General features: G+C 37.5%; 2 protein-coding genes and 2 pseudogenes across 4 annotated transcripts; 2 read left to right on the top strand and 2 right to left on the bottom strand.

Moving 5' to 3' along the window:
* The first annotated feature begins 3,410 nt into the window (after positions 1 to 3,410).
* On the top strand, positions 3,411 to 6,441 carry LOC137719953 (G-type lectin S-receptor-like serine/threonine-protein kinase SD2-5 pseudogene; annotated as a pseudogene). Of its 2 annotated transcripts, none has more exons than XR_015956254.1 (2): positions 3,411 to 3,532; positions 3,800 to 6,441. The product of XR_015956254.1 is annotated as a G-type lectin S-receptor-like serine/threonine-protein kinase SD2-5 pseudogene, transcript variant X2 (transcript). The 2 variants fall into 2 exon arrangements; XR_015956253.1 differs by having other exon boundaries at positions 3,797 to 6,441.
* Positions 6,442 to 7,164: 723 nt separating this feature from the next.
* Positions 7,165 to 8,957, bottom strand: LOC148690929 (UPF0481 protein At3g47200-like; annotated as a pseudogene).
* A 3,380-nt stretch (positions 8,958 to 12,337) lies between these two features.
* LOC137733879 (uncharacterized) lies at positions 12,338 to 12,835 on the top strand. The gene has a single exon (XM_068473123.2). It carries the CDS (start codon positions 12,338 to 12,340, stop codon positions 12,833 to 12,835), a length of 498 nt encoding a protein of 165 aa, XP_068329224.2.
* A 3,754-nt stretch (positions 12,836 to 16,589) lies between these two features.
* Positions 16,590 to 18,145, bottom strand: LOC137733965 (UPF0481 protein At3g47200-like). Its single transcript, XM_068473227.2, has one exon. It carries the CDS (start codon positions 18,078 to 18,080, stop codon positions 16,746 to 16,748), a length of 1,335 nt encoding a protein of 444 aa, XP_068329328.2. The 5' UTR covers positions 18,081 to 18,145; the 3' UTR covers positions 16,590 to 16,745.
* Positions 18,146 to 25,202: the final 7,057 nt, after the last annotated feature.

The following is a 25,202-nucleotide window of genomic DNA, read 5'->3' as shown; positions in this document are numbered from 1 at the left end:
AAATCCTATTCATTTTGAATTTTTTATCAAAGTCCTTGGGTATTAATAGCGTCATTAATTATTTGAATAATAAAATATTTTTATTTTTAAATATATTCCTTTAGTGTTAAAAATGTTACAATTAGTATATTTATATTTATGGCTAAATTTTTTATCATATATTTTTATTTTTAGTTTGTACCTATTTTTAATTTGCAAATATTTTTTAATTTGTACCAATTTTCTTTTCATTTTTAATTTGTACCCATATATTAGTTTCTTTTTGTGCCCATATTTTTTTTAAAGTTTTATTTGTGTTTGTAACCATGTGTATACCGTCACGTGACATTGTATATTTAATCAATGATAGAAAAATTACATATGGTATATTTATGTTTTATGCCTAAATTTTGTATCATATATTTATATTTTTAGTTTGTACCCACTTTTAATTTGCAACATTTTTTTTAAAAATTTGTAGTATTTTCTTTTTAGTTTTATTGTGACATCCCACATTGCCTAGGAGATGATCTTTATATGTATATTCTCATCCCTACCTAGCACGAGGCCTTTTGGGAGCTCACTGGCTTCGGGTTTTGTAGGAACTCCGAAGTTAAGCGAGAAGGGGGCTTGAGCAATCCCATGATTAGTGACCCACTGGAAAGTTGCTCGTGAGTTCCCAAAAACAAAACCGTGAGGGAATGGTAAGCCCAAAGCGGACAATATCGTGCTACGGTGGTGGAGCGGGCCCCAGAAGTGATCCGCCCTGGGCCGGGATGTGACATTTATTTTGTACCCATGTATTAATTTCTTTTAGCGCCTATATTTTTAAAAATTCATTTGTACTCATAATTTTTAATCTTTTATTTGTTCCCTAATTTATTTATAATGTACCCATTCTTCTTTATTAATGTACCACTTTGTTATATGTGAAATGTACCAATTTTTTTAACACCATGGATACATTCTTTTGCCATTTATTATTTCTTATTTTTACATAGTTTTTATCCATTTATTCAATCAAAATGTTTGAATTTTTTTATTTATTGTAACCATTTCTAATAGTATTATAATGAGGGATTTTAAATTTATAAGATTATAAATTTCATAAAATATCAAACAATTAATGTCAAAACTATAAAAATATAAATATTAATAGTAATATAATGAGGCGTACAAAGTTAAGGAACCTTGATCAAACTTTGAATATTATTAAGGTTTTAATCAAAGAATATTAAGGATTAGGGACTGTATCCAAAGTGTCCCTTTTTAAAACTTCAATTGCTGAAGAATAAGTTTTTGTAATGTTATGAATGTTATATCATCAATATTTGATCGATAATTATTTTTTATTAGCTCGCAATTGAGCATTGATTCTCATCATTTTAACCAATTTCCCATAAAGTTTTTACTTAAAACCAAACATGGGTTAATTAACTACTCAATAAGTTGAGATTATACTTTATTGCTATTGACTTATTTTAGGCCATTACTCGACCCAAGTCAAATTCAAATCCAAGTCGGTCTCTATAATTAGTCCATGTCAAGCTAATCTTGTGTATAAAATGTGCTCTAAAACTCGTGATAATCTAGGTACAATTGTATAGGGAATGCAATGATTTTTTTTGGGGGTAAAAAAATAGTTTGGGGGGGGAGGTTGGTTATTCTCACCATCAGCGGTAGGGCATACCCATAACTTTGAGCCAAAAAGATTTACGTGTGACACCTAACTGTCAGCTATCATTGATATGAATTTACGTAGAAATTTACACATCACGCAACAACGAGGACTACTGACAACAAGACTCAAACCTTGATGGAGCGACACACAAGACAGGAAGCTTACCAACGGAGCCAACCCTCGTTGGCATGCATTGGTGATTTTGTATATGCATGCCGTTGATAAAATGTGCAACAAGCTTTACCAGCAAAGATTATATTCCACAAGAAAGAATATGAGAACACATCAGGAGTGGTCATAATTTGATACCACTATACAACCACTCTTCTTTGTCTTTAGACTTACACGTACATGAGCAAAATACAGAAATCCATGAACATCAGAATGATGCAACTGAATATATAGAAGCTTGCAAAATAATTTATTTTGAAGCACACGGTTTAAATGAAATAGTCGTCGTTCATACTTAAAAGTTAAGGGACATATTTAATAGAGCACGCTGTTTGTACAAGAGTAAGTATGAGGAGAGAAACAGCACCAGCAACAGAAATAATCGACCTAAGGCATGTTAAAATAATTTTATATCAAAGACGCCATTCATTTGTATCTTCGAGTTCAACAATAATTGTTCAGATCAACATTTACCCCTCTAAAGAGTAACATGTCATTTTACATTTGTGGATAATAAAATACAATAAAATTAAAGACAAGTCGTGACATAAAGTTTTCAAAGGCAGCAAGATTACTAATTGTAACGTGCACTTGCAGTAAAGCTAATGGAAACCTGCCATTTTGTATTTAAAACTTATGGAAGTTGAATCTTGACCCTTGTACTTGGAGTAAGGATACATGCTCCCACTTGGATACAGGGAATATTTTGATTAACATCCTCAGTGGAGAAATTTTTAGTTGAGACGGGAACACAAGTGGTACACCATGTGTTTTAATAGGAATGATGAGAAACTTTATTTTTCAAGTTATTAACTTTTTAGCACACATATCTCATCATTTGTATAGTGACACGTGATGTACCATCCCGTGTACCGGTCACATTGAAAAATCTTTCCCTCAAGTGATAGCGATACTTACTACTTTCTTTATCATTGTTACATGAATTTGAATTTCGAAATCTGGGTAGTGAACAAATACAAATCTCAAAATTTAAACTCATTCAAAACTAATAAGTTGAGTGGTGAACAGTAGCACCATTTGATAATAGTGAGAAAAATGCACTCTCCCTCCTTGATTTGGGACCCACACCATTGAAATTGCTTCAACATATCCTGCCAACCATAAATGATATGGCACTTGACAAAAACTTTAAGGACCCCTCTCTCACCAGAGCCCAAACCAAACCAATAAATTGCCCCATTTTTCAATCAAGAGATGAGTCAATTTCCAATCTTGACAAAGTGAAAAATTCCAACTATATAAATTCGACACACAGTTGACATCATACATTCCTTGTCCATACGTAATCATTGATGCTTTTTCAATTAATTCTAAACTTAACTCTTATTCGTGAGATTTGAACGTATAAACTCACTATAATATAGAGAAAGTAAAGTGGAAGATTAAACGCCATTATACACACGGGAATGTATTTTTTTTCTTCTTCAAAATTGACATATAATCATATATAAATATCAGCAGAAACTTGTAAAGTTGAAAATGTATCATTTTTCTTTCTGTAGACCTGAAATGTCAATATCAGCAGAAAAGTATGACTCCAATGGTCCAGTTTAGACTTGTAAAGTTGAAAATGTGTCATTTTTCTTTCTGTAGACTTGAAATGTTGGTCTATTTCTTCCATTGCATTGTCAAGCCTCTTGATCCTTCCTCCGGCTCATAGTTGTCTGCTGCTTTTCACAGGTAAAACACCCCCCTTCCTCCCTCCTCTCTCTCTCTCTCTCTCTCTCAGTTCAGTGTTGCATGCAAAGTTTATATGTTTTCTTTGGTGTTGTAATAATTTTTTTTTTTTTTTTTTATGTCTTTAATCCTTTTGGACAAAAATGGGGATTATGTTTAAAGTGGGAATGTGATAGATTCGGTTTCTGAACCTTCTAGATTCTGTGATTTGATTAGTTGTGTGGCTCTTCAATCTCCGAACTTTAAAATCCTACCTACATTTCGCAGTAGCAATGGGAGATTGGAACTTCATTCATTTGAACCATTTCACGGGCTTCATATTTTTGTCTGTTATTCTTCTCGCTTCCGAAACTTGCCTGGCTCTTGTTCGAAATTTTGGCACAATTAATCCGCCGTTTCAAGGGGCCCAGATAAATTGGATCGATAATGACGGGTTGTTTCTCTTGTCTAACCAGTCCGAATTCGGTTTTGGCTTCAAAAGATTCGAAACTAGTCCACAAGATCGATTATTTCTCCTTGTTGTTGTTCACATGGGCAGTTCGAGGGTAGTCTGGACCGGGAATAGGGGTTCCCCGGTTTTAAATTCTGATATATTTGTGTTTGATGCTAAAAGTGGTGTGTTCTTGCAAAGCGACGGAGGTGTGGTTTGGTCTGCAGATACTGGTGGCAAAAGAGTATCTGCAATAGAGTTGCAGGACTCTGGAAATTTGGTTTTGCATGGTGATGACGGTGGAGTAGTTTGGCAAAGTTTTAGCCATCCAACCGATACCCTGTTATGGAACCAGGAATATTCAGAAGGAATGAAGCTGGTAAGCAATCCTAGCTCCAACAACTTGAGTTATATTCTTCAAATCAAGTCTGGCGACTTAGTTCTTTCAGCAGGTTACCAAACACCACAGCCATATTGGTCTATGGCCAAGGAAAGCGGGAAAACAATCAACAAAGACGGTGGTGTAGTCACTTCAGCTACTATCAGTGAAAATTCATGGAAGTTCTTTGATCGATCCAAAGCGTTGCTATGGCAATTTATTTTCTCAAGCACTATTGATTCAAATGCCACATGGATTGCAGTTTTAGGAAGTGATGGATTTATCTCTTTCTACAATCTTAGAGGGTCAATTGATCCTTCAGGAACAAAAATACCAAGCGATTCGTGCAGCACACCAGAACCTTGCGCTTCATACTTCGAGTGTTTTAGTAACAAGAACTGCCAGTGCCCTTCAGGTCTCAGCTCGCGTCGTAATTGCAAGGCGGGGGTTGTCTCCTCATGTGATCCTTCAAGGGGTTCTACAGAGCTTGTAAATGCTGGGGACGGGCTCTATTATTTTGCGTTGGGATATGTTCCACCTTCTTCAAAAACTGATTTGAACGGTTGCCAAACGTCTTGCCTTGGCAACTGTTCATGTGTTGCTCTGTTCTTCCAAAACAGTACAAGAAATTGTTTTCTGTTTGACAAATTAGGTAGCTTCCAAAATTCTGACAAGGGCTCTGGCTTTGTTTCTTATGTTAAAGTCTTGAGGGATGGAAGCAGTGGTACTGGGGGGAGCAGAAGCAGCAAGAAGCGCTTCCCTTATGTTGTGATCATAGCCATCTCGACAGTACTTGCAATTATTTGTAGCTTACTTTATATGGGATGCCGATACTACTGGAAGAAGAGAAAATCGCCAGAGTCTCCTACGGAGACATCAGAAGAAGGAAATTTCTTTGAAAATTTGACTGGGAAGCCCATCCGTTTCAGTTACAAAGATCTTCAAACTGCAACTAATAACTTCTCGGTGAAGCTGGGGCAAGGAGGTTTTGGCTCGGTTTACCAAGGGATTCTCCCAGATGGGACTCGACTTGCTGTGAAGAAGTTGGAAGGCATTGGTCAGGGACAGAAGGAGTTTCAAGCCGAAGTTACCATCATTGGCAGTATCCATCATCTGCACTTGGTTCAGCTCAGGGGCTTCTGCGCAGAAGGAAGCCATCGACTTCTTGCTTACAATTACATGGCAAATGGTTCTCTTGATAAATGGATTTTCAAAAAACACAACGAAGAATCCCTGTTGGAATGGGAGACAAGGTTCAATATAGCTTTGTGTACAGCTAAAGGACTAGCTTATCTCCACGAAGATTGCGATTCAAAGATCGTTCACTGTGACATAAAACCTGAGAATGTTCTCCTAGACGATAATTACCTTGCCAAAGTCGCTGACTTTGGTTTGGCAAAGCTAATGACTAGGGGGCAGAGCCATGTTTTCACAACACTAAGAGGAACCCGGGGTTACCTTGCACCCGAGTGGATCAACAACTCCCCCATATCAGAGAAGATCGATGTGTATAGCTATGGAATGCTGTTGCTAGAGATCATTGGTGGGAGAAAGAACTACGACCGGACAGAAACTTCTGAAAAGTCAAATTTTCCATCCTATGCCTTCAAGATGTTGGGAGAAGGAAAACTGAAGGATATCGTCGATACAAAGTTAGGGATAGATAAAGGTGACGAGAGGGTTGAGACAGCCATTATGGTTGCACTATGGTGCATACAGGAAGATATGTCTTTGAGGCCATCGATGACTAAGGTTGTCCAGATGCTTGAAGGCCTCTTTCCTGTTCCTCAGCCTCCAACCTCCGCCGCAAGGGGATCTCAACTTTATACAGACGTCTTTAAATCAGACAACAATTCTGCGGTGTGCCTTTCAGGCCCAAGATAAAATTTGTTGAACATGAGAGACGTGTAAGACATATTCCATGCATGAGTGATAAAATAATGCCTAGTCCAGTGTATTTAGATACTGTGTTTTAGTTTAGGCGCTTGTACGATGTGTTTTTCCTATACCACATAGATTGCATTTCATTATTTGTACCTGTATCTCCATATTCAACAAATCTAACTTTGCTCACATGGTTAGAGATTTGCATTGAGGAATTAAGAGACCACATTTTACCATGCACTTCTCTAATTGAGATAGTGCACACCAATATGGTCATTAATCTCGCGCATAGACAAGCTACTGCAAATTAACAAGTACATATAGTGCATAATAGAAATTAAATGGGAAGAAGAGGGAGGAATTAAATGGGAAACTAAGGAGTACCTAACTTAGTGTTGATGCTTTGCGAGCACATTGGAAATAATTGAACACACCGTTTGTATGAGTACGATGATAAAAATATTGGTAATGACCGAAATAGTTGTCCAAGGTGTGTGGAAATATTTTTGCTTCAGATTTGCCTTCCATTTGTTCCACGGCTTTTGTTAGTAGTTGTTTAGCTCCTTTGGAAGAGTAGCAAAATAAAATCTTTCTTTGTCCAACACAACACCTTTGCCAAGGTTGTTAATCAGAGTAGACACCTCATTTTTGTCACCAAGCATATTTTCAACAATTATGCGGGTTAGATCTTCACCGACTCCCCTTTGCTCCTAACAACTAATTGTCTAACTCACTAACGCTATTGTTGTACTAAAAATGTTTCATGTGGTCAGATGTATGTGAGTAGAAAATAAAGCTAATTATTTTCAGGAAACAGAGGAAAAACTTCGAAAGAGAACGTACGGTACATAAGAAAGCTTTCGGTATTATACATACTGATGTGAACGTTTGTCTAAATATAGTTGTGTCTTTTGCAATGGGCCTAGCCACCTGCAATTGAAATTCTAACAACTCTTTTGACATAATACTTTATAGATGAGAAATTAAGCAGAAATAAGCACAAACCGTACAGCTCTTATTAGCAACAGGGTTTACAAATGTCTACAACACAAAGATGAATCTCACTACGGACAAACCAGACAAACAAATAAAACAAGTAAATACTACGTAAAGGATAGGAGAAAATTGCGAATTAAGGATTGATACTTAATTAATGACAGAGATAATAGAACACACTGTTTGTATGATAGTGAGTACGATGAGAAAACCAGCTGCAAAGACAGAAATCATTGCCCAAGGTGTGTTGAAATACTTTTGTTTCAAGCTTGCCTTCGATTTGTTCCATGGCTTTCGGCAGTAGTTGTTCAGGTCCTCAGAAAGAGCAGCAAAGTAGTAGTTTTCGTTGTTCCAAGTAACCCCAATGCAAAGTTTGTTAATCAGATCAGAAACCTTATTGTTGTAGCCGAGCGTATTCACAACAATTCCATACTCAACAAGGAGACCTACATCCATTGGGGTGATTACAAAACCATCCATGATGCGAAGATAATCACGTATGTGATTCTCCTTGAAATGGCATTGTTCAAATGCAAGGAGATTTCTGAGTGTAAGCTCCGTGTAATCGTGTATTTCTACTTGTGGAATTTCCAGAATACCTTTATTATTGAATTGTATATCAAACAAATTTTTGCTTGAACTGACCTGAAACTTACTCCAGCCTGGTGTAGTTTCTTAGCGCATGGTGTATTTAGAGTTCTTCCAGCCTGGTGTAGTTTCTTAGTGCATGCTGGATTTGGAGTACTTTCGAGTGGCCTTTCCGTTTGTGACTTCTTAAATGGTAGAGATCTTCTTATACGATCACAGAAGCGTTTAACCTTAGGACTACAAGATGTACTCCAGCCTGGTATATTTAGAGTACTTTTGAGTGCATCCCCAGTTTGTGAGCTCTCCAAAGATGGTAGATGTAAAGTTCTTATCAAATCAACAAAGTGTTTTACTTCTGAACTATCCTTCAAATGGCCTTCATTCCCCTGTAAACGCACCGTCTCGTGGAAGAACTTGTAAGAGAGCTTTATTATTGAAGGCAGCCGCTCATCTTTTTCCCATTTTGATTTGACATCTGCGAAAAGATCTTCAAGAATGAAAAATGGTAGCTGATTTTCAAGTACAATCAAGTCAGGCGCTATATTTTGCAACATCCATGGTTTTTTGAATATCCAGTCATTATCATCCCGCAAATCTTCGAAAGAGTACCTTCATAAGAGCTCAATGATGAAGGCGGCATCAACTAAAATGATATTGACAAACTCACGTTTAAACCCTTTGGCCCTTGCTTCATAACAACCACGCAGTCTTTTGTCTTGGTCCTTTATTTTCTTCACATAAACCTCCAATTTTACCTGGGTCCGAAGTAGAAAATGTTGTAGGTACCTCTGTTTGTGTTCCTCCATGTATAACAAGTCTTTGTCATCTTTGTTATTTTTGTTACCGTTGTTATCTTTGTTATCTTTGTTACCTTTGTTATGGTGGAGTGGGCCTATTGAGACTACATGGGGTGTGTAGGCTGGCCTCTTCACCCACCGTAGTCGCTCAGGAACTTTGTAGATACAACAGCGAGGGGACAGGGGTGACGAGCCATCCAAGTTCTTTTTCATCGAAGTCGCTATGTCGGCGTTTTCTTTGTCATCTGGAGCTTGATTGCTGCTATCTTCCACTTTCTTCGAAGCCACTGTGTAGGCGTTTTCTATGTCATATGGAGCTTGATTGCTGCTATCTTCCACTTTATTCCCCAGCATTTCTGATTTTAATAGATGGGGAGGAATTGATGAGGATTATAGATCACTGGCACCATAACCAAAAAATATTTCAATCATTATTGACATTCCAAGATGTTTGGACAAGAATTTAGAAAAACATGTATATATAGGATCAATGGACAAATATTTTTACATTTCTTTGTGCCCTTTAGATTTTATAACATTCAAGGGCTCTTATTTATTCGTGTTAAATGACATGGATACTTATGTAAATTTTAACTAATATTAATGATAAAAAAAAAACATAAAATCTGGAAAATTAAAAGAGGAAAAAACCCTAGCTAGCTGTAATCGTGAAAACAAACTATCAGACTTCAAGCCCTAATAACAAAAAAACTTGAAACCTCTTTGAGGTCTACAATGCCTTGGATGAAATCTCCATTCATTTTATAGAAAATAAACCTAATAATAACAAAAGAACATAATTTTTAAATTAAAAAAAAATAAAAATAAATAATAAAAAAAAAAAACATGATGCCATGAATATGACTAATAGCCAGCGTAAACATTGATTGTAAGTGACTACTCTTTTACTTCCATGGAGCTTTAGTCGTATTTATCATCATGTTTTAGAATTGTTTTGATAAAAACGTGCTCGAGTTTATATTCCTAGATAATTTTTTAGACAAGTAATTTTGGAAAATTATCATTCAAATATACAATTACCTTTCAAGAAAACAAAACTAATCCACATCGTTCAACATCCGCAACACAATTCAAACTGAAATAACAATGAACAAATATAACTGATTCAACTTCATGTAATTGACGTACATAGAACAAAATAGTAGTATCTACCAATAGTAAGTCAAAAACTTGTAGCCGTGTAGTATTTTTATAGAGTTGTGATGTCACTGTGCAATTGGATAGAGTTAAGTTTAAATTAAAAAAAATATTTAAACTCATTAGCAAACAAATATAATACTTTTTATATTAGCACCTGTAACATCTCACATCGATCAACGAAGAGGGGTGATGTACCTTATATGTACATGCCCACATCTATATAGCACGAGGCCATTTGGGAACTTATTGGCTTCGGATTCCATCGAAACTCCGAAGTTAAGTGAGTTCGGGGGAGAGCATTATCAGGATGGGTGACCTATTGGGAAGTTCTCGTATGAGTTCTCATAAACAAAACCGTGAGGGCGTGGTCGGGGCCCAAAGCGGACAATATCGTGATACGGCGGAGCTGAGACTGGGATGTGACAGCTGACACACCCCGACCAAGATCAGGGCATGCTGGCCGACATGTGGAAGTGAAGTAACCATGTGCACAGTGCGGAAGCTAATAAAATAATAATAAAAGTACGAATAAATAAAAACCAGCTATACACAAAGTAGGAACATACATGTGCAAGCGTAAGTGTGAAAAACAAAGTTCAGAGCACGGAAGACCTAGTGCAGTATGGGAGAAACAACACTAAATAAACACACCCAAAGGTGGTCCTACACTGGTGATAATCTGTCAGATATGCCGGGAAAATCCTCTGGGGAGCCACCACAAGTGCTGGCCAACTAGAACCTAGAGGGGCGCAAAACAAAAAGCGTGAGTGGGCAAAAACAAAGCTTTTCAAAAACCATTTCAAAAACAAAGTTTTAACCCCTCGCCGTAAAACCTGTATACTTCCCAGAAAATAGAATATATATATATATATATAAGTCATGCTTAGAAATATGCCATGTCAAATGCCTCTAAATAGAATGCAAGTGCTCAGGTAATGTCAAATCAATACCATGAAATCTGTCAGCCGGAGTCACCTAGCATGACCTGTACGGCTGAATATAGAGCTCAAATCTCCATCTCACTAACTATATCTGCATATGAGTCGGAACCACCTAAAGTGGTCTGTACGACAGGACTGGGTGTATAATAAGTACGCTCAAGTGCTACGATCACGTGAAGGTTGGGCGAATAATCGCGGGTCACCTACAAGTCGGAACCACCTAAAGTGGTCTATACGACAAGACTGTGCACCTAACTTGGATCCAAGATAAGCGTGTGGTGCGGGAGGTGAACATCACGTGAAGGACTGTGCCCAACTCTGGGCGGGAGCATTAACACTGGGGGTGCAGGTTATGAGCTCTCTATGCATCTCAAAATCACTACTGAACATAAACATAAATCATAACTCACCTGGCACTTATCTGTGCGTCCGCAGCACCAAACATATATACATATGCGACATAATAATGCATAATTAAATGGCAAACATAATGCATGGCATATAAACGTATAAACGTTTCAATTCACTTTCCGGGAAAAACAAAAGTATATGGGTATATACGGAAAACCAAAAGCCCACTCACTGGTATGTAGAAGGGTCGTAACCCCCTTGCCTCGAGTGACCGCGCTCGTCCTCGGGATAGGTCTCACCTATATGCGAAACAACTATAAAAACGTTAATTTTAAAGCACATAACCAACCTTACGAAATAACTTCTCATACAATACTCAAATGGGGTGTATGAATACACCAACGTGATCTACTCAACCTCAGGAACATCCCCATATTTTTAGAAAAATTTTCCGACGCCGCACGCGCCCCCACGCGCCGGCCAAGGCACGGCCACACGCGCCGCCCACGCGCATGCACGTGCCTGGCACACTGATGGCGTCAGTTAACGCTGTCAGGAATATTCCATTAACTCTGACGGAATCCGTTAACGCCGTTAGGAATATTCGGCGAACGTGAGGATTGCGGTCAACGAATTTGTGGAGGCATTTCTTCTTGTGAGAAATCTCGCTCCAATAGTTGGCGCCGTCTGTGGGAAAAGAAACAAAATCAAGCTACAAACATGACTGGATCTGCACAAGAAGTTCTGAATCCTTCTGGAGATGCAAGGACTCGATCGGTGCATGCGAGATCTCATTCCCAAAATACTGAACCCAGTCTCGCCTTGGAACAATTTAGAAGGCTAACGAGGGAATTGCGAGAAACAAAAAAGACAGCCGAAGAGGCATTGAAGAAGGCTGAAGCAAGAAACGCAGTGGAAAATGTGGCCGACACCAAGAGACAGCGTGCAGAAGAGGAAGATAAGGAGCGTAGCTCTAGTAGCGCGTCATCCAGCAACCGTGTTAAGGTGATGAAAAATCATGGCGAAGAGGATCACAAGGGAAAAGGATCGAAAAAAGTAAAAGATGTTGATTTGCGAGAACAAACTGAGAAGATTGTGAAGGGATACAAGCTATAGACCCCGGCGGAACTTGCTTTAGAAGCGGCCAGAGGGATCCGCAAATCACCATTCACGGAGGACATCCTGAAAGTTAAAAAACCCGCCAAGTTCACCTAACCAAAGTTCGGGTTGTTTGAAGGCACAATTGATCCCGTTGAGCATATTTACCACTTCCAACAGCAGATGGCGCTCGAAGGAGACGACGAGGCCCTTCTGTGCAAGTTGTTCCCCACAAGTCTTTCCGGATCATCTTTAACTTGGTTCAGACAACTGAAACCGAGGTCTATCGAAAGTTTTACGGAGCTACATGAGGCATTCATATCTCAATATGTTTGCAATCGGAGGCTAAGAAAAGATGTTATGATCTTGTTCAACACCAAACAAAATGTTGGCAAAAGCCTCAAAAGCTATGTGACTAGGTTTATGGAAGATATGTCCACCCTAGAAGAATGTGATTCTCACACTGCGTCTTTGGCATTCCGAGAAGGAGTGTTGCCTGGAACAAAGATGCGTAGGTCATTAATCGAAATTCCACCATTAGACATGTGGGAGGTGATGGCTCGGGCTGATGGAATCATCAGACTAGAGGAAAATGAACTTATCCAATCAAAGCAAGCCACTGCCACTATTGCTGCATCTCCAGCGGGCACTACTGTGCTTACCTTAAAACCCACGACTTAGTCGAGGAACAAAGAGAAATCGCCGCACTACGACTTGCGAACTATCAGAACCAAGTTGCTGCTTACTTCAACAAGCAAGTCAAGTTAAAAAGATTTAGGGTAAGAGAATGGGTGTTGAGAAATGTCATGGGAAACACAAAAAATTTGAATGCAGGGAAGCTTGGACGCATAGGGGAATGACCATATGAGGTGACCTAAGCCTTTGGAAATGGAACTTATAAACTCAGGCACGTTGAAACAAGTCAGTATGTGCCGCGCCCATAGAACGCAATTCATTTGAGAAAGTACCACATTTAGCTTTTCGTGTTTATGTTTTTCATATTTAAATTTCTGTTTCCAGCAATGTTGAAGGGTAAATCCCTTTTTGTCTTCCCTGCATGTCGAAAGGTGTATCCTTGGATGTCTGTTGACATCTCCCTATTGTTTGATAAATAAAGTTGCATTTCATTCAAATCTTAAACCAAGGGATGAGGATCGAATCAAGATCGAGAACATAAGATCGAGTGAGGAAAGAAAACCCAAAATTGGATGGGCAGAGACCCAATCAAGATCGAAAATCAAAGATCGAGTGGGAAAAGAAAACCCAAGATCGGATGGGCACAGACCCAATCAAGATCGAGAATCTAAGATCGAGTGGGAAAAGAAAACCCAAGATCGGATAAGCACAGACCCAATCAAGATCGAGAATCTAAGATCAAGTGGGAAAAGAAAACCCAAGATCGGATGGGCAGAGACCCAACCAAGATCGGAAGTCTAAGATCGAGTGGGAAAAGAAAACCTAAGATCGAATGGGCAAAGACCCATCCAAGACCGAAAATCTGAGATCGAATAGGTAAAAAATAAATAAATAAATAAAACGATGAAGACAAATATGGTCTCTCTAATGCACGGCTGCTAGTGTTATAGACTAAACTTTCTTTTTTATAAATATATTTATAAAGAGAGAGAGAGTGAGAGAAGCAAGTGTGTCGGTGTGTGTGTGTGTGTGTATGTGTATATATTGATATAAGTATATATAGGTGTGCAGATTAGATATGCTGACTAGGTGTGCAGCCTAGCATTGTGGATTATATGTGTGAGCAGGAAACATACATGGTAAATATATATATATATATATATATGTATATATGTTTGTGTGTGTGTGTAAATCAGGTAAAAGTGTATGTAGGTGTGCATACAAGATGGGATAGAGATCTATATAATAAATATGATATAGGTGTTAGTCCACTTTCGTAACGTGTCAGTCTTCATTCGTAAGTTCTCGTTCGTAAATCATGTCAACGTGTCAGTCCTCGCTCGTAAATCCTCGTTCAAAAATCATAATGGGAAGATCTTATTCGTAACGAAACGATGGCTTAGGTACATATATGTATAGCCTGTTAGACAACCTACTCAGTTAAATTTAGTAAGATGTCAGTCCACTTTCGTAACGTGTCAGTCCTCGTTCGTAAGTTCTCGTTCGTAAATCATGTTAATGTGTCAGTTCTCGCTCATAAATCCTCGTTCGAAAATCATAATAGGAAGATCTTATTTGTAACGAAACGAAGGCTTAGGTACATATATGTATAGCATGTCAGACAACCTACTTAGTTAAATTTCGTCAGTTCGTAAGATGTCAGTCCACTTTCATAAGGTGTCAATCCTCGTTCGTAAGTTCTCGTTTGTAAATCATGTCAACATGTCAGTCCACTTTTGTAACGTGTCAGTCCTCGTTCGTAAGTTCTCGTTCGTAAATCATGTCAACGTGTCAGTCCTCGCTCGTAAATCCTCGTTCGAAAATCATAGTGGGAAGATCTTATTCGTAACGAAACGAAGGCTTAAGTACATATATGTATAGCCTGTCAGACAACCTACTCAGTTAAATTTCATCAGTTCGTAAGATATCAGTCCACTTTCGTAATGTGTTAGTTACGTAAATCCTCGTTCGAAAATCATAGTGGGAAGATGTCAACCCTCATTCGTAAAGAAATGAAGGCTTCGATAAATTTACCTTCAGTAAATTTATTCTTAGAAAAAGCAAATTCCACAAATTTGGCCTTAGTAAAAAGTGCTTCAAGTTTAGCTTGGCTTAAAGAGTGTAGTTTCAAGGCCCCATGAGATCGAAAAACTCAGTTTTTCCCTATTTCACATGCGTGAAAAGGGGAAAAATGGGGCATTGGTTTCGACTCATGGGCCATTACCAATCATCCAAGGGGAAATTGTTGTGCAAGGTAAAAAGCCCACAAGAAATATACAGACGCAAGGGAACGTGCTTAGATAATTACCCCACTATGGAGGAGAAGTGGGAGAAGGCGACAGGTCGTGGCACTTGTTCTCAAAGCATGCAATCATATGACAGATGACCACTAAAGAAGTGGGTAAGGAGGATTGGTTGTGGTGCTTGATCCTCAAGCATGCAATCCTATAAACAGGGAGAGGAGCCAAAGAACAAGGTACGTAATCAGAACCCGAGAAAATCCAGAGAATAGATAATCAATCGACTGACTTGAGCGTCGGATTATCTATTGCAGGTATCACCCGGGCAAGCTACAAAAGAAGATTATTCGGGGCATCTCTAGCGAAGGATTCGGCAAACGTGAGGATTGCGGTCAACGAATCTGTGGAGGCATTTCTTCTTGTGAGAAATCTCGCTCCAACAATTAGGCTTTAGAAAAAATTTCATGATTTTGTCTAATTCAATTTAAGGATTAAATTTTTCATTAATGTTCTGGGTTTGTTGTGGGGGGGGGGGGGGGGGGGGGGGGGGGGTGGTTTGAATGTGATGTACAGAACTTGGTTACTTAGACTACACCCCAGAAATTAGCCACTGTGCTCCAGATCTTTCCAGTTGAAATTCCTCTTCTTCACCCTTCCATGTTGAATTTCACATCAACATTGGATTCAAGTTTTTCGACGATAATCTGACGATTCCTGCGACGCCCACCATCGAGGTTAGTCTAAAATGATTCTTATCTTATAGCTGTATTGAATGTTAAAATCTGTTTCGAATTTTTGATTTAATAAAATTAGGCTTTAGAAAAAATTTCATGATTTTGTCTAATTGAATTTAAGGATTAATTTTTTTTTCATTAATGTTCTAGGTTTGTTGGGGGGAGGGGGGTTTTGAATGTGATGTACATAACTTGGTTACATAGACTACACCCCAGAAATTAGCCACGGGGTGCTGGTTGAATTGGCCGAACAAAGTCTATTCATGAGCATCCGGTAGTTTTCTACTTTGGTTAATTGGTCAAATTTTATTTAGGTCCTATAAAGATTGGGAGGTCTATGAGACATGTATTCGTGCAAGATAAAGCTTTGGATGCTTTAGCAATTGAGGACAAGAAAAGGCAATATGCTGCTGCGGAGAACTATCTAGAAGATGTATTGCATTCAGCTCTAGCCACTTCAGAGTAATGTACCACTAGACTTTTGTTATATGATTGTGTCTGTAAAACTATGTAGTTTTGTTTGCATTATTAAAGAACTGGTAGATCAAACTCCAAAAAGGTATTAACAAGGCTTACTTGATTTAATGAGTGTGAAAGTTTTGAGTTTTGAAGAAGCAGGGGAGGAGAGTTGTTTACCAAACAACATTATCCATGTATTAGGAGGAAGCCTTTAAGGAAAGGGATCCCCAATTTTTTTTTCAAAGCACAACAATACCAAACCAGCCTTTAAAGTGATGATAGAAATAATGATACAACTAGGAACGGTCTTGAGTTTGTGGTACTCCATGATGAAAAGCTACAATGAGACTTTTTCTCAACATATTATTTATTTATTTTATGTACAAAGGAGACATATTATTTAACTTCACGCATAGACAAGCCATTGCAAATTTACATTATAGTGCACAATAGAAATTAACTGGGAAAAGAACAGGAAGAAAAATGAAATGGAAAATGGAGTGCCTAACTTAGTGTTGATACTTAGTGAGTAAAAGTCCACGCCATTTGTGTGATAGTGAGAACGATGACACAAGTAGCAACAATGAAGGAAATAATTTTCCAAGGTGTGTCGAAATATGTTTGTTTCAGATCTGCCATCCATTTGTTCCACGGATTTTTGCAGTAGTTGTCGAGGTCCTTTGTAAGCTTAGCATAACTGAATTCATCTCTGTCAAACGCAACACCTTTGCAAAGCCTGTTAATCAGAGTAGATACCTCCTTGTTGTCACCAAGCAGATTTTCGACAATTTCCTCCTTGACAAGCAATTCCACATCATTTCGGGTGTTCACCAAATGATCAATGAGGATGATATAATCACTGAAGAAGTAGGAATTCGGAATGCAATGGCATTGCTCAAAGGCAATAAGGTTTCGGAGTACAAGCTCTGTGTCATCATCGATTATTAGATTTGGAATTTTCAAAATTCCGTCTTGATCAGTGAAATGTATATCAAATAGATTCTCGCTTGGTCTCACCGGACGAAACTTGACTCCAGCCCTGTGTAGTTTCGTCAAGGTCGGTATACCTAGAAGTTCGAGTTGCTCTCCATTTTTTGAGTTCCCTTTCGCTGTTGGTAGATGTAAAGTTCTAACCAAATCAACAAAATGATGTACTTTAGAACTAGGACATTCCCAATTGTCTTTTTCCATATAAAAACCCGTTGATTTCTTGCAGAACTTGTAAGAGAGGCCAAGTACTGAAAGCTTCGTAGCCGGCACCTGATCCTCAATGGGAAGGAGATCCTCTTCACTTTTCTGGGTCCAGGAAAAGAGATCCTCAAGAATGAAAAATGGCAGCTGATTTTCGAGCAAAAGCATGTCAGGTACCATAAAATTTATGAACCCTGGTTTGTAAAAGATGCGGTCATTGCTATCGGGCTTGATATGCTCCCCGTCCCCCCTCAATAAAAGCTCAATGATGAACGCGGCATCCACAAGAATGATTTCTACAAATTTTTCACTGCTAAACTCAATGGTGTGCGCATAGCAACTGCGCAATTCCTCTTCCTTGCCCTTTATTTTCGTTACATAATCTTTCTCGCTGACCCCAGTCCGCTCTAAAAAATACTGCAGGTACCTCCTCTTGTGTCCTTCCATTTCTTCTAAGCCTTCCTTGCCATGGTGAAGCGGGCCTATAGAGACTAGTTGAGGTGTGTAGGCCTTTTCATTTACACACCGTAGTGGTTCAGGAACTCTGTAGATACAACACGGATCGGGCGAGGGAGGCAAATCATTCTCCTGAGTCTGACCCATTGAAATTAGTAACGGAGTGAAAAGGTTTTCGATGTCATATGGATCTTCGCTGCTTCCTTCCATTTAATGCTGATGTGTTTGTTGTTCCAAATCGTAATTGTTGACGACGAGACGATGATCACTGTCACAATAATAAGCAAATTCTTCGCTATGATATTTTTAACATGCTTCAACTAACTATTGAGAAAACATGACAATAATCAAAACTAATCTAGATAATAATAAAAATTAATCCAAGCATTGCAAATAAATACACCCGAAAAAAGTAAATTTTGTTTTATATATTTATGATGATGAGCGCATTTGGTCAATTCTGTTTTATATATTTATGATGAGGAGTGTGTTTGGTCAAATTGAATTAATTTTTTCTATCTACCCTTAAAAAATATAGAACAAAATATTAGTATCTACAAGTAATAAGTCAAACTTGCCGTCTTGTAGTATTTTTATAGAGTTGTGATGTCACTATGCAATTGGAAAGAGTTAAGTTTAAATTTAAAAAAAAATATTTAAACTCACAAGCAAACAAATATAATACATTTTTATCAACAACAAAGAAATATTGTGATATAGTACTTGTGATTCAGGTAGATAATACATTTAATATGTGATAGAGGTAGATTAAGAAAAATATTAAATCAATCAATATTATAGGTAACTTATGAACAAAAACCTATGGAATAGGCGGATAAACTTATGATATAGGTAATTAATACAATTAATTTGTGATATAGGTAGAATATAAAAAATAATAGAGAGATACATTAAAAACATATGTGATATAGTTAAATAAACATCAGAAAACAATGATATTGATAAGAAAAACACTAAAAAAAGTTTTAGAACAAAAAAGAAGGAGAAAAGTTCAGCTACAAATTAATAATCGATGACTGTAAATTTTATAAAACAATTAATCCTATAATTAAGGTATTATGTGTATTTACATATTTACTACAATTTATAAATTTTAGTGTATATTTGGTATGAAAATAAAAATAAACTAACATGTAATCCATCGGAACAAAAACTTAAAGCGGATTATTTCTAATTATTGTCACATTCTAGCCCGGGGTCCACCACATCCCGGGTCTGCTCCACCACCATAGCATGATATTGTCCGCTTTGGGCCCCGACCACGCCCTCACGGTTTTGTTTCTGGGAACTCACACGAGAACTTCCTAGTGGGTCACCCATCATGAGATTGCTTTCGCGTGCTACTCGCTTAACTTCGGAGTTCCGATAGAACCCGAATCCAGTGAGTTCCCAAAAGGCCTTATGCTAGGTAGGGATGGGAATATATATATAAGACTTACAAGTTACACTCCCCTGGACGATGTGGGATGTTACAATTATGGCTCACAAAATTGAACTTATATCAAGTTTACTATAAAAACAAAACTAAAAATGCTTATATATCTTGTATACGAGAAAAAAAAAATACAAAAGATAAAAAGTGAACAGAAATGAAGACGGTGGGGGTGGGGGTAATAAATGCCAACAAAGTGGGGTCATTTTAAACTTTAAGACCAACTCCAACACTTGGAGTAAGTCTCAAATTTTCCCTTCTATTCCTCCCATTTCATTCCAACCTTTGTGCCAAAATAGGATTAAGTGTTAGATAAAAAATAAAAAAAAATAAAAAAAATAAAAAAATAAAAAAATAAACTCAATTCCCCCTAAGATTTAGTGTGGAGCCCACGTGTGAGAGTAGAATAAAAGGAGTGGACCGGACTCGCCCAGCCGAGCCCAGACGCGTCCACAGCCTAGAACGCGCGCACTAACTCAACCCGCCTCAACTTTGCTAGCCCACCCACGTGGGGATGTCGGGCTGCTGTCAACCTGTGACACGAGCCCAACGGCTCCTTTTGGTGATTCGACGGGTAGAATTCAAATGGATCTTGGAGATCCAACGATCCACTTTAATTTATTTAATTTCTAGTTTTATATTTATATATTTATTGAATCCAAAGGCTGAGATCGAATATAATCAAATCTAACGGTCCAATTTTAAATCCAACGGCTAAAATAATTAAAAAATATTTAACTCAAAATCCACCCAAAAACTCTATAAATACCTATGTATTTGTTCAAACATCCACACAAAACTCACTTTTCTCGTACAATTCTTCCAATTTTTCTTTCTACCATCTTCCAAAATCATTTCTTCCCATTTCCAAAACAACCACACAAATCTCTATTATGTGTTTCATATTCTTCCATAGTGTTTCATGTCATGTGTCAATTTAGTGATTTTTCAATATTTATCGGAATATAAATATTTTTAGGTTAAATTTTTTTTAAAAAAAAAAATAGTGTTTCATAGTCTACATAATTTTTTTTAAATTTAATTTTAAAAAAAACCTAAATTCATTATTTAATAATCTGGGGCTAAAATTTTAGGCATAAGGGTTGGAGCAAAAAAAACTATTTCTAGGCTAAAACCTAAATTTTTTTTTTTTTGCTATCCAAGCATTGGAGATGGTCTAAAGAGAAGAAAAAATGTATATATATATAAAAAAAAGAAGGAAAATTCAGCTAAAAAAAAGAAGATACTATCCATATATTAGGCCTAATGATTAATTGAAGACAATATCAGTGCATAGTTGTACTTAATAGTGAATATTTATGAAACTTAAACATATATACATAGCCAAACTATTCAATTCAAAGATATTAAGAAGAAAGCTACAACATTCCCTTAAGGAGTAAATATGACACTAAATGTTTCAAACCGATGGATATGTGCAAACATAGCAATGGAGAAGAAAAAAGCCAGACGAAAGATTATAAATTGAAAAGTGAGTTGTTATTGGTATTAAAAATATGTCGTCTAACTTGTTTTGAAGGGAAATTATTATTTTGAGAATGTGTGCATGATAATTTGTTGAAGTATCAATAACAATACTTCTCATCTAAAATGCAAAGAAAAAAATATGAAGCGAATTCGCACCTGTTTTGTATACAGGAAAAGAAGCAAGTTTGCAGGTTGAGTTGCCTCTTGTGTAGATGAATAAGAAAACTCAATACATATTACTTGCTCATCTGGTAGATAAAAAATAAATTTTCTTATAACAATAGCACGATGATAAGCTACCTATATATAAGCATTTCTTCTTCTTTTTTTTAATCATATAAGCATTTCTTCTTCAATATGTTTTTGCAGAAAGTGTTTAATGGACCATATTAAATTAATGTTGTGATTCATCATACAGCTACCCATCCTTTGTCTTTCCTTAACTAAAAACAAAAGTGGTTGAGACTAATTGTCCAATTAATGTGGTGGCAGTTTGATAAAACGTAAATTTGGAAAAATCTCGATATTGTGGTAGCCAGATTTATCTCACTTATTGTGATCCATTAATTTAGCTTCCTCATAACTTACAGAAGAAGAAAAAATTCATTCACTTAGAGCACAAGAATAAATGCCGCGAGATGGGCTTAGTGGTCTCTCGGGATGAGAGACACGAGAGCAAATCCAGCCAACATGACTTGCCCTGGACAATGTTTGTGGTAGAATGAACAAGCAACCTCAGTTGGCTTGCAAAGACAACTATTGTGGTAGAATGAACGAGCAACCTCAGTTTGGAATTTCTCCGATACAGTTAATATTTCCGTGAAAATATCTGAAAAATCAGTGAAAGATATGGATAAAATTGACACTTTTCGTTGATATTTTCGACATATCAATAAATATTGATAGACTGCCATATGACATTTCCTAAAGTTTCAATTTTTTTTTTTAAACAAACGATATTATCTACACTAAGGGAGTGGGAGAGTGAGCTAAGCCTCACAATAAGCTAGCAATAATATAGTTCAAATTTGTATTTGGCGAAAATCGAAATTAAAATCTCTTACTTATAAGTGAAGATGAATACTACTGGACCGTAGTACTAAGCAGCAAGTTTTAGCAAATTTTCATCAAAATCAACCGAGAAAGTTATATCGATATTTTCACAAATTTGTATATTAATATTTTCTATAATTTAACGTAGTAATGCTAGCGTTAGATTAATCCAATCAAACTACAAACAGTCAACCAATAACAGAGTGACATCATCAGAGTGGTTGGAAAACTCTGCGCGTTGCAAGGTCTTTGTTTAGGGTTTTAACAACCAATAACAGAGTGACATCATCAAGATTACGTCATCTGGCAATAATGGTCCCTTCACGTGGAGATGGAGGAACTTTCGTTTAATGGACGTATATAATGAGGGCCATGACCTATGAGGCCATTAATTATAGAACAAAGGCATGCATGCTACCATTCAAACATAAAAAACTAAAATCTTCATACAATACAAGGAATAACATTACTTATTTTATTAATTTAATCAAAAAAATTAATTTGATAAAAAGGTAACAATAAAATAAAGTTGAATTACAATCATCGTAAATGTTTTAATAAAGTGGACCATTTCTAATAAGGCATACAAAAAATGGACTTATATTAAAGAATATTCAACTTTGTTTACTCTTTTTTATGTGATGTGAAAGAAACTGTTATTAACATTCTAAAAAAAATCATCATTAACTAATCTACGATGTGAAAAATAAGAAAAAAAGTGGGTGCATTATAACATATTTTGGAATGCAAGTAACGTTGATGTTTAATATTCAGAAGCATGCTTGTGATTTCCAGAACACCTGCTTCTGCCACATCTTCTTGCCCTTGCGCCTTCTCTTTGTAACTTTTATTTTCGTCTCGAAAAAAATTCACATTTATATTTAGCATTGGGTTGGTTTGTCATTGCCCACAATTCATCATGTCCAATAAAAGCCATTTCTCAATGTTGGTGGATCCAACAAGATTTCCTGCCCAAGCCCGTCCATAAAGTCCACGAGCGGCATGGTTTCTCTCAAGATTTCTGTACCCAACAACAAAGATTACCGGAAAGGTTCCAATTTCATTCTCTTTGCCTTTGTTATTCCCGATTAAGCAACCTCGAATGGTTGATTGTTCAAGTCTTACGTGAAGATAATAAACTTGCACGCCGTCTGTTTGATGTATTGTCTCAATCAAGTCATGGTCCTCTTACTGTAGCAATTTTATTTTCGGAGTGCGAAATTGAAGGGTAATTTGGAGGGTTTTTTATTTTTCCTATCGAACAATGGCCTGTAGACATAAAGAGAAGGTTATCTAGGGCGCAAAGCATCTAATGGCTAAGCGAAACGGAGCTTTGCATTTGAATGCGATGCTGTATCATTTATCGGAGGAGTTTGGTGAAGAGCCTTTGCCGCCAGAGTGGTATCAGAAGGCATTCCCCAAGTTGACGAAATTAACCCAATTGTTGAAAAATGTCGATTTGATTGATGGAAGGCTTGTTAATATCAGTGATGGTTCGATAATCATTGACGACCGTGTTGAACAAAGAATGCTTACTTTCAAGTCACCTGCCACGGTATTTATTGGAGCTCCATTGGTACAGAAAGCGCTGAAGAATAATGTGGCGGCATTTCGGGAGGCATAGAATCTATAAGACAATAACCCGCTTGTGTGTTTCTGTACACCTAGTGAAAGGGAGCCCATCATTGTGAAATCACTCTCCACGGTAGGTGGCTTTCTCAACATCTATGCCCAACAAAGGCGGTCAGTGCATGGGAAGGTTTGTGACTTGAGAGGAGGAGGATATGGTTTGGACCCCAGGGCTCTTGGGCTTTGCCAAGGTTGTTAATCAGAGTAAACACCTCAATGTTGTCTTCAAAGATGGTAAGTCTTGGTTGATGTAATGTTCTACTTGCGAACTAGAAGAAATAGTTTTCTCCAAATCTATAAACCTACTTCTATTTGGTGCAGAAAAGTAATGCATGAGTTGAATGCAGTAGGGAGCTTCTTATACGTATGCAAACTAGAAATCACTTTTCTGTTTTTCTTCAGCCTAAAAGTCTGCATCTAAGTTCTGGAATGTATGACTTCTTACGCTCCTCCATCATAATATTTCTCTCCCTGGATGTAGCTAGGTATTAGATCCTATCGTCCTTTAGATTTGATGCTTCCAGTAGAAAACATATCAAACCCAATTCCAAATCCAATAGCACAAATCGAACATGAAAATCCACAGAAAATTAATCCAGAAATCCAAATCCAAATCCAAATCCAGAAACAATCAAAACTCTAAGTCGTCAATCCCTAATTCAACAGGCATCCTAAATAGAAAATTAATCCCTAAATAGAGACGATCGATTACCGGGGCTTCTCGGTTACATGCAGGACGTCCGGGATCTCAATCATCGGGGTCTCTTCCATTTCAGAGAAAAGAAGAAGTGGCCACAGCATCAAGCACGGCGGCGATGACGGATGAAGAATCGGAATGCGAAACGGGGACTTCTGAGCTCGTCGTTGCTGTAGAAATAGTAGAGAGAGAGAAACGGAGAATCGCTGGATCATGGTGGCTCATGGCTGGCTGTGTGTGGTGGTGACTGTCCGGATTTTTGTGGTGGAGGGAGGCTTCGTTGGTCGGTTCGAGAGAGTTGCAGGCTTGCAGCAGTTGCTTTGAGAGAGAGACAGAGAGGGTGGGTAGCTGTTGGGAGTGGGATGCTTCGAATGAGGGAGTGTGAGGAGACTCACAGAATCCCTATAACAACGGACGGCCGAGATCAAATTGTTATCCAACGGACTAAATCAATCCTAATAATAATTATGTATATTTTATTTATATGGTTTCCGCAGTTAATAAGGCAGACCGAATCCCATACTGAATGGTTCAGGGTTGGAATCTTCGAGAATTTTTGTCCATATGTACGTATGCATCATGCAAGCGAATTATGATTCTTTTTCTTCCTATTCTCATCGTTTGTCTTATTGTCTCTATAACAAAATTATTATAAGATATTGACGTATTTTAACAGTAACCGTTCAAGTATGAGGGGAGGGAAGGGAAAAGAGATTAAGAAGGGAGAGAATTCTCCTCCCATGCAAGCGTAGAAAAATTTGTCCAACAGTCATGTCATATAAATATATGAACAACGAAATATATATATATATATATATATATATATATATATTTACATATGTATATTTAATCCGTATGAGTCATATGATACTATTGACCCTAAAAACTACCAAGCCTACGTAGTGCGCAGACCGAGTAACTAATGAGCTAACTACATCCTTCGGTTGATGCGGGGTGTGCCAACTCGTTGGCCGAGGAGTAAAATTTGTTGATGTTGCGTTGAACGCGCTAC

This window comes from Pyrus communis, chromosome 15 (assembly GCF_041283825.1).
Source record: "Pyrus communis isolate YQ-2024b chromosome 15, ASM4128382v1, whole genome shotgun sequence".
NCBI classification, from domain to species: domain Eukaryota; kingdom Viridiplantae; phylum Streptophyta; class Magnoliopsida; order Rosales; family Rosaceae; genus Pyrus; species Pyrus communis.
The sequence above is the reverse complement of the archived record's forward strand: the minus strand, read 5'-3'. Positions and strand labels throughout refer to the sequence as shown.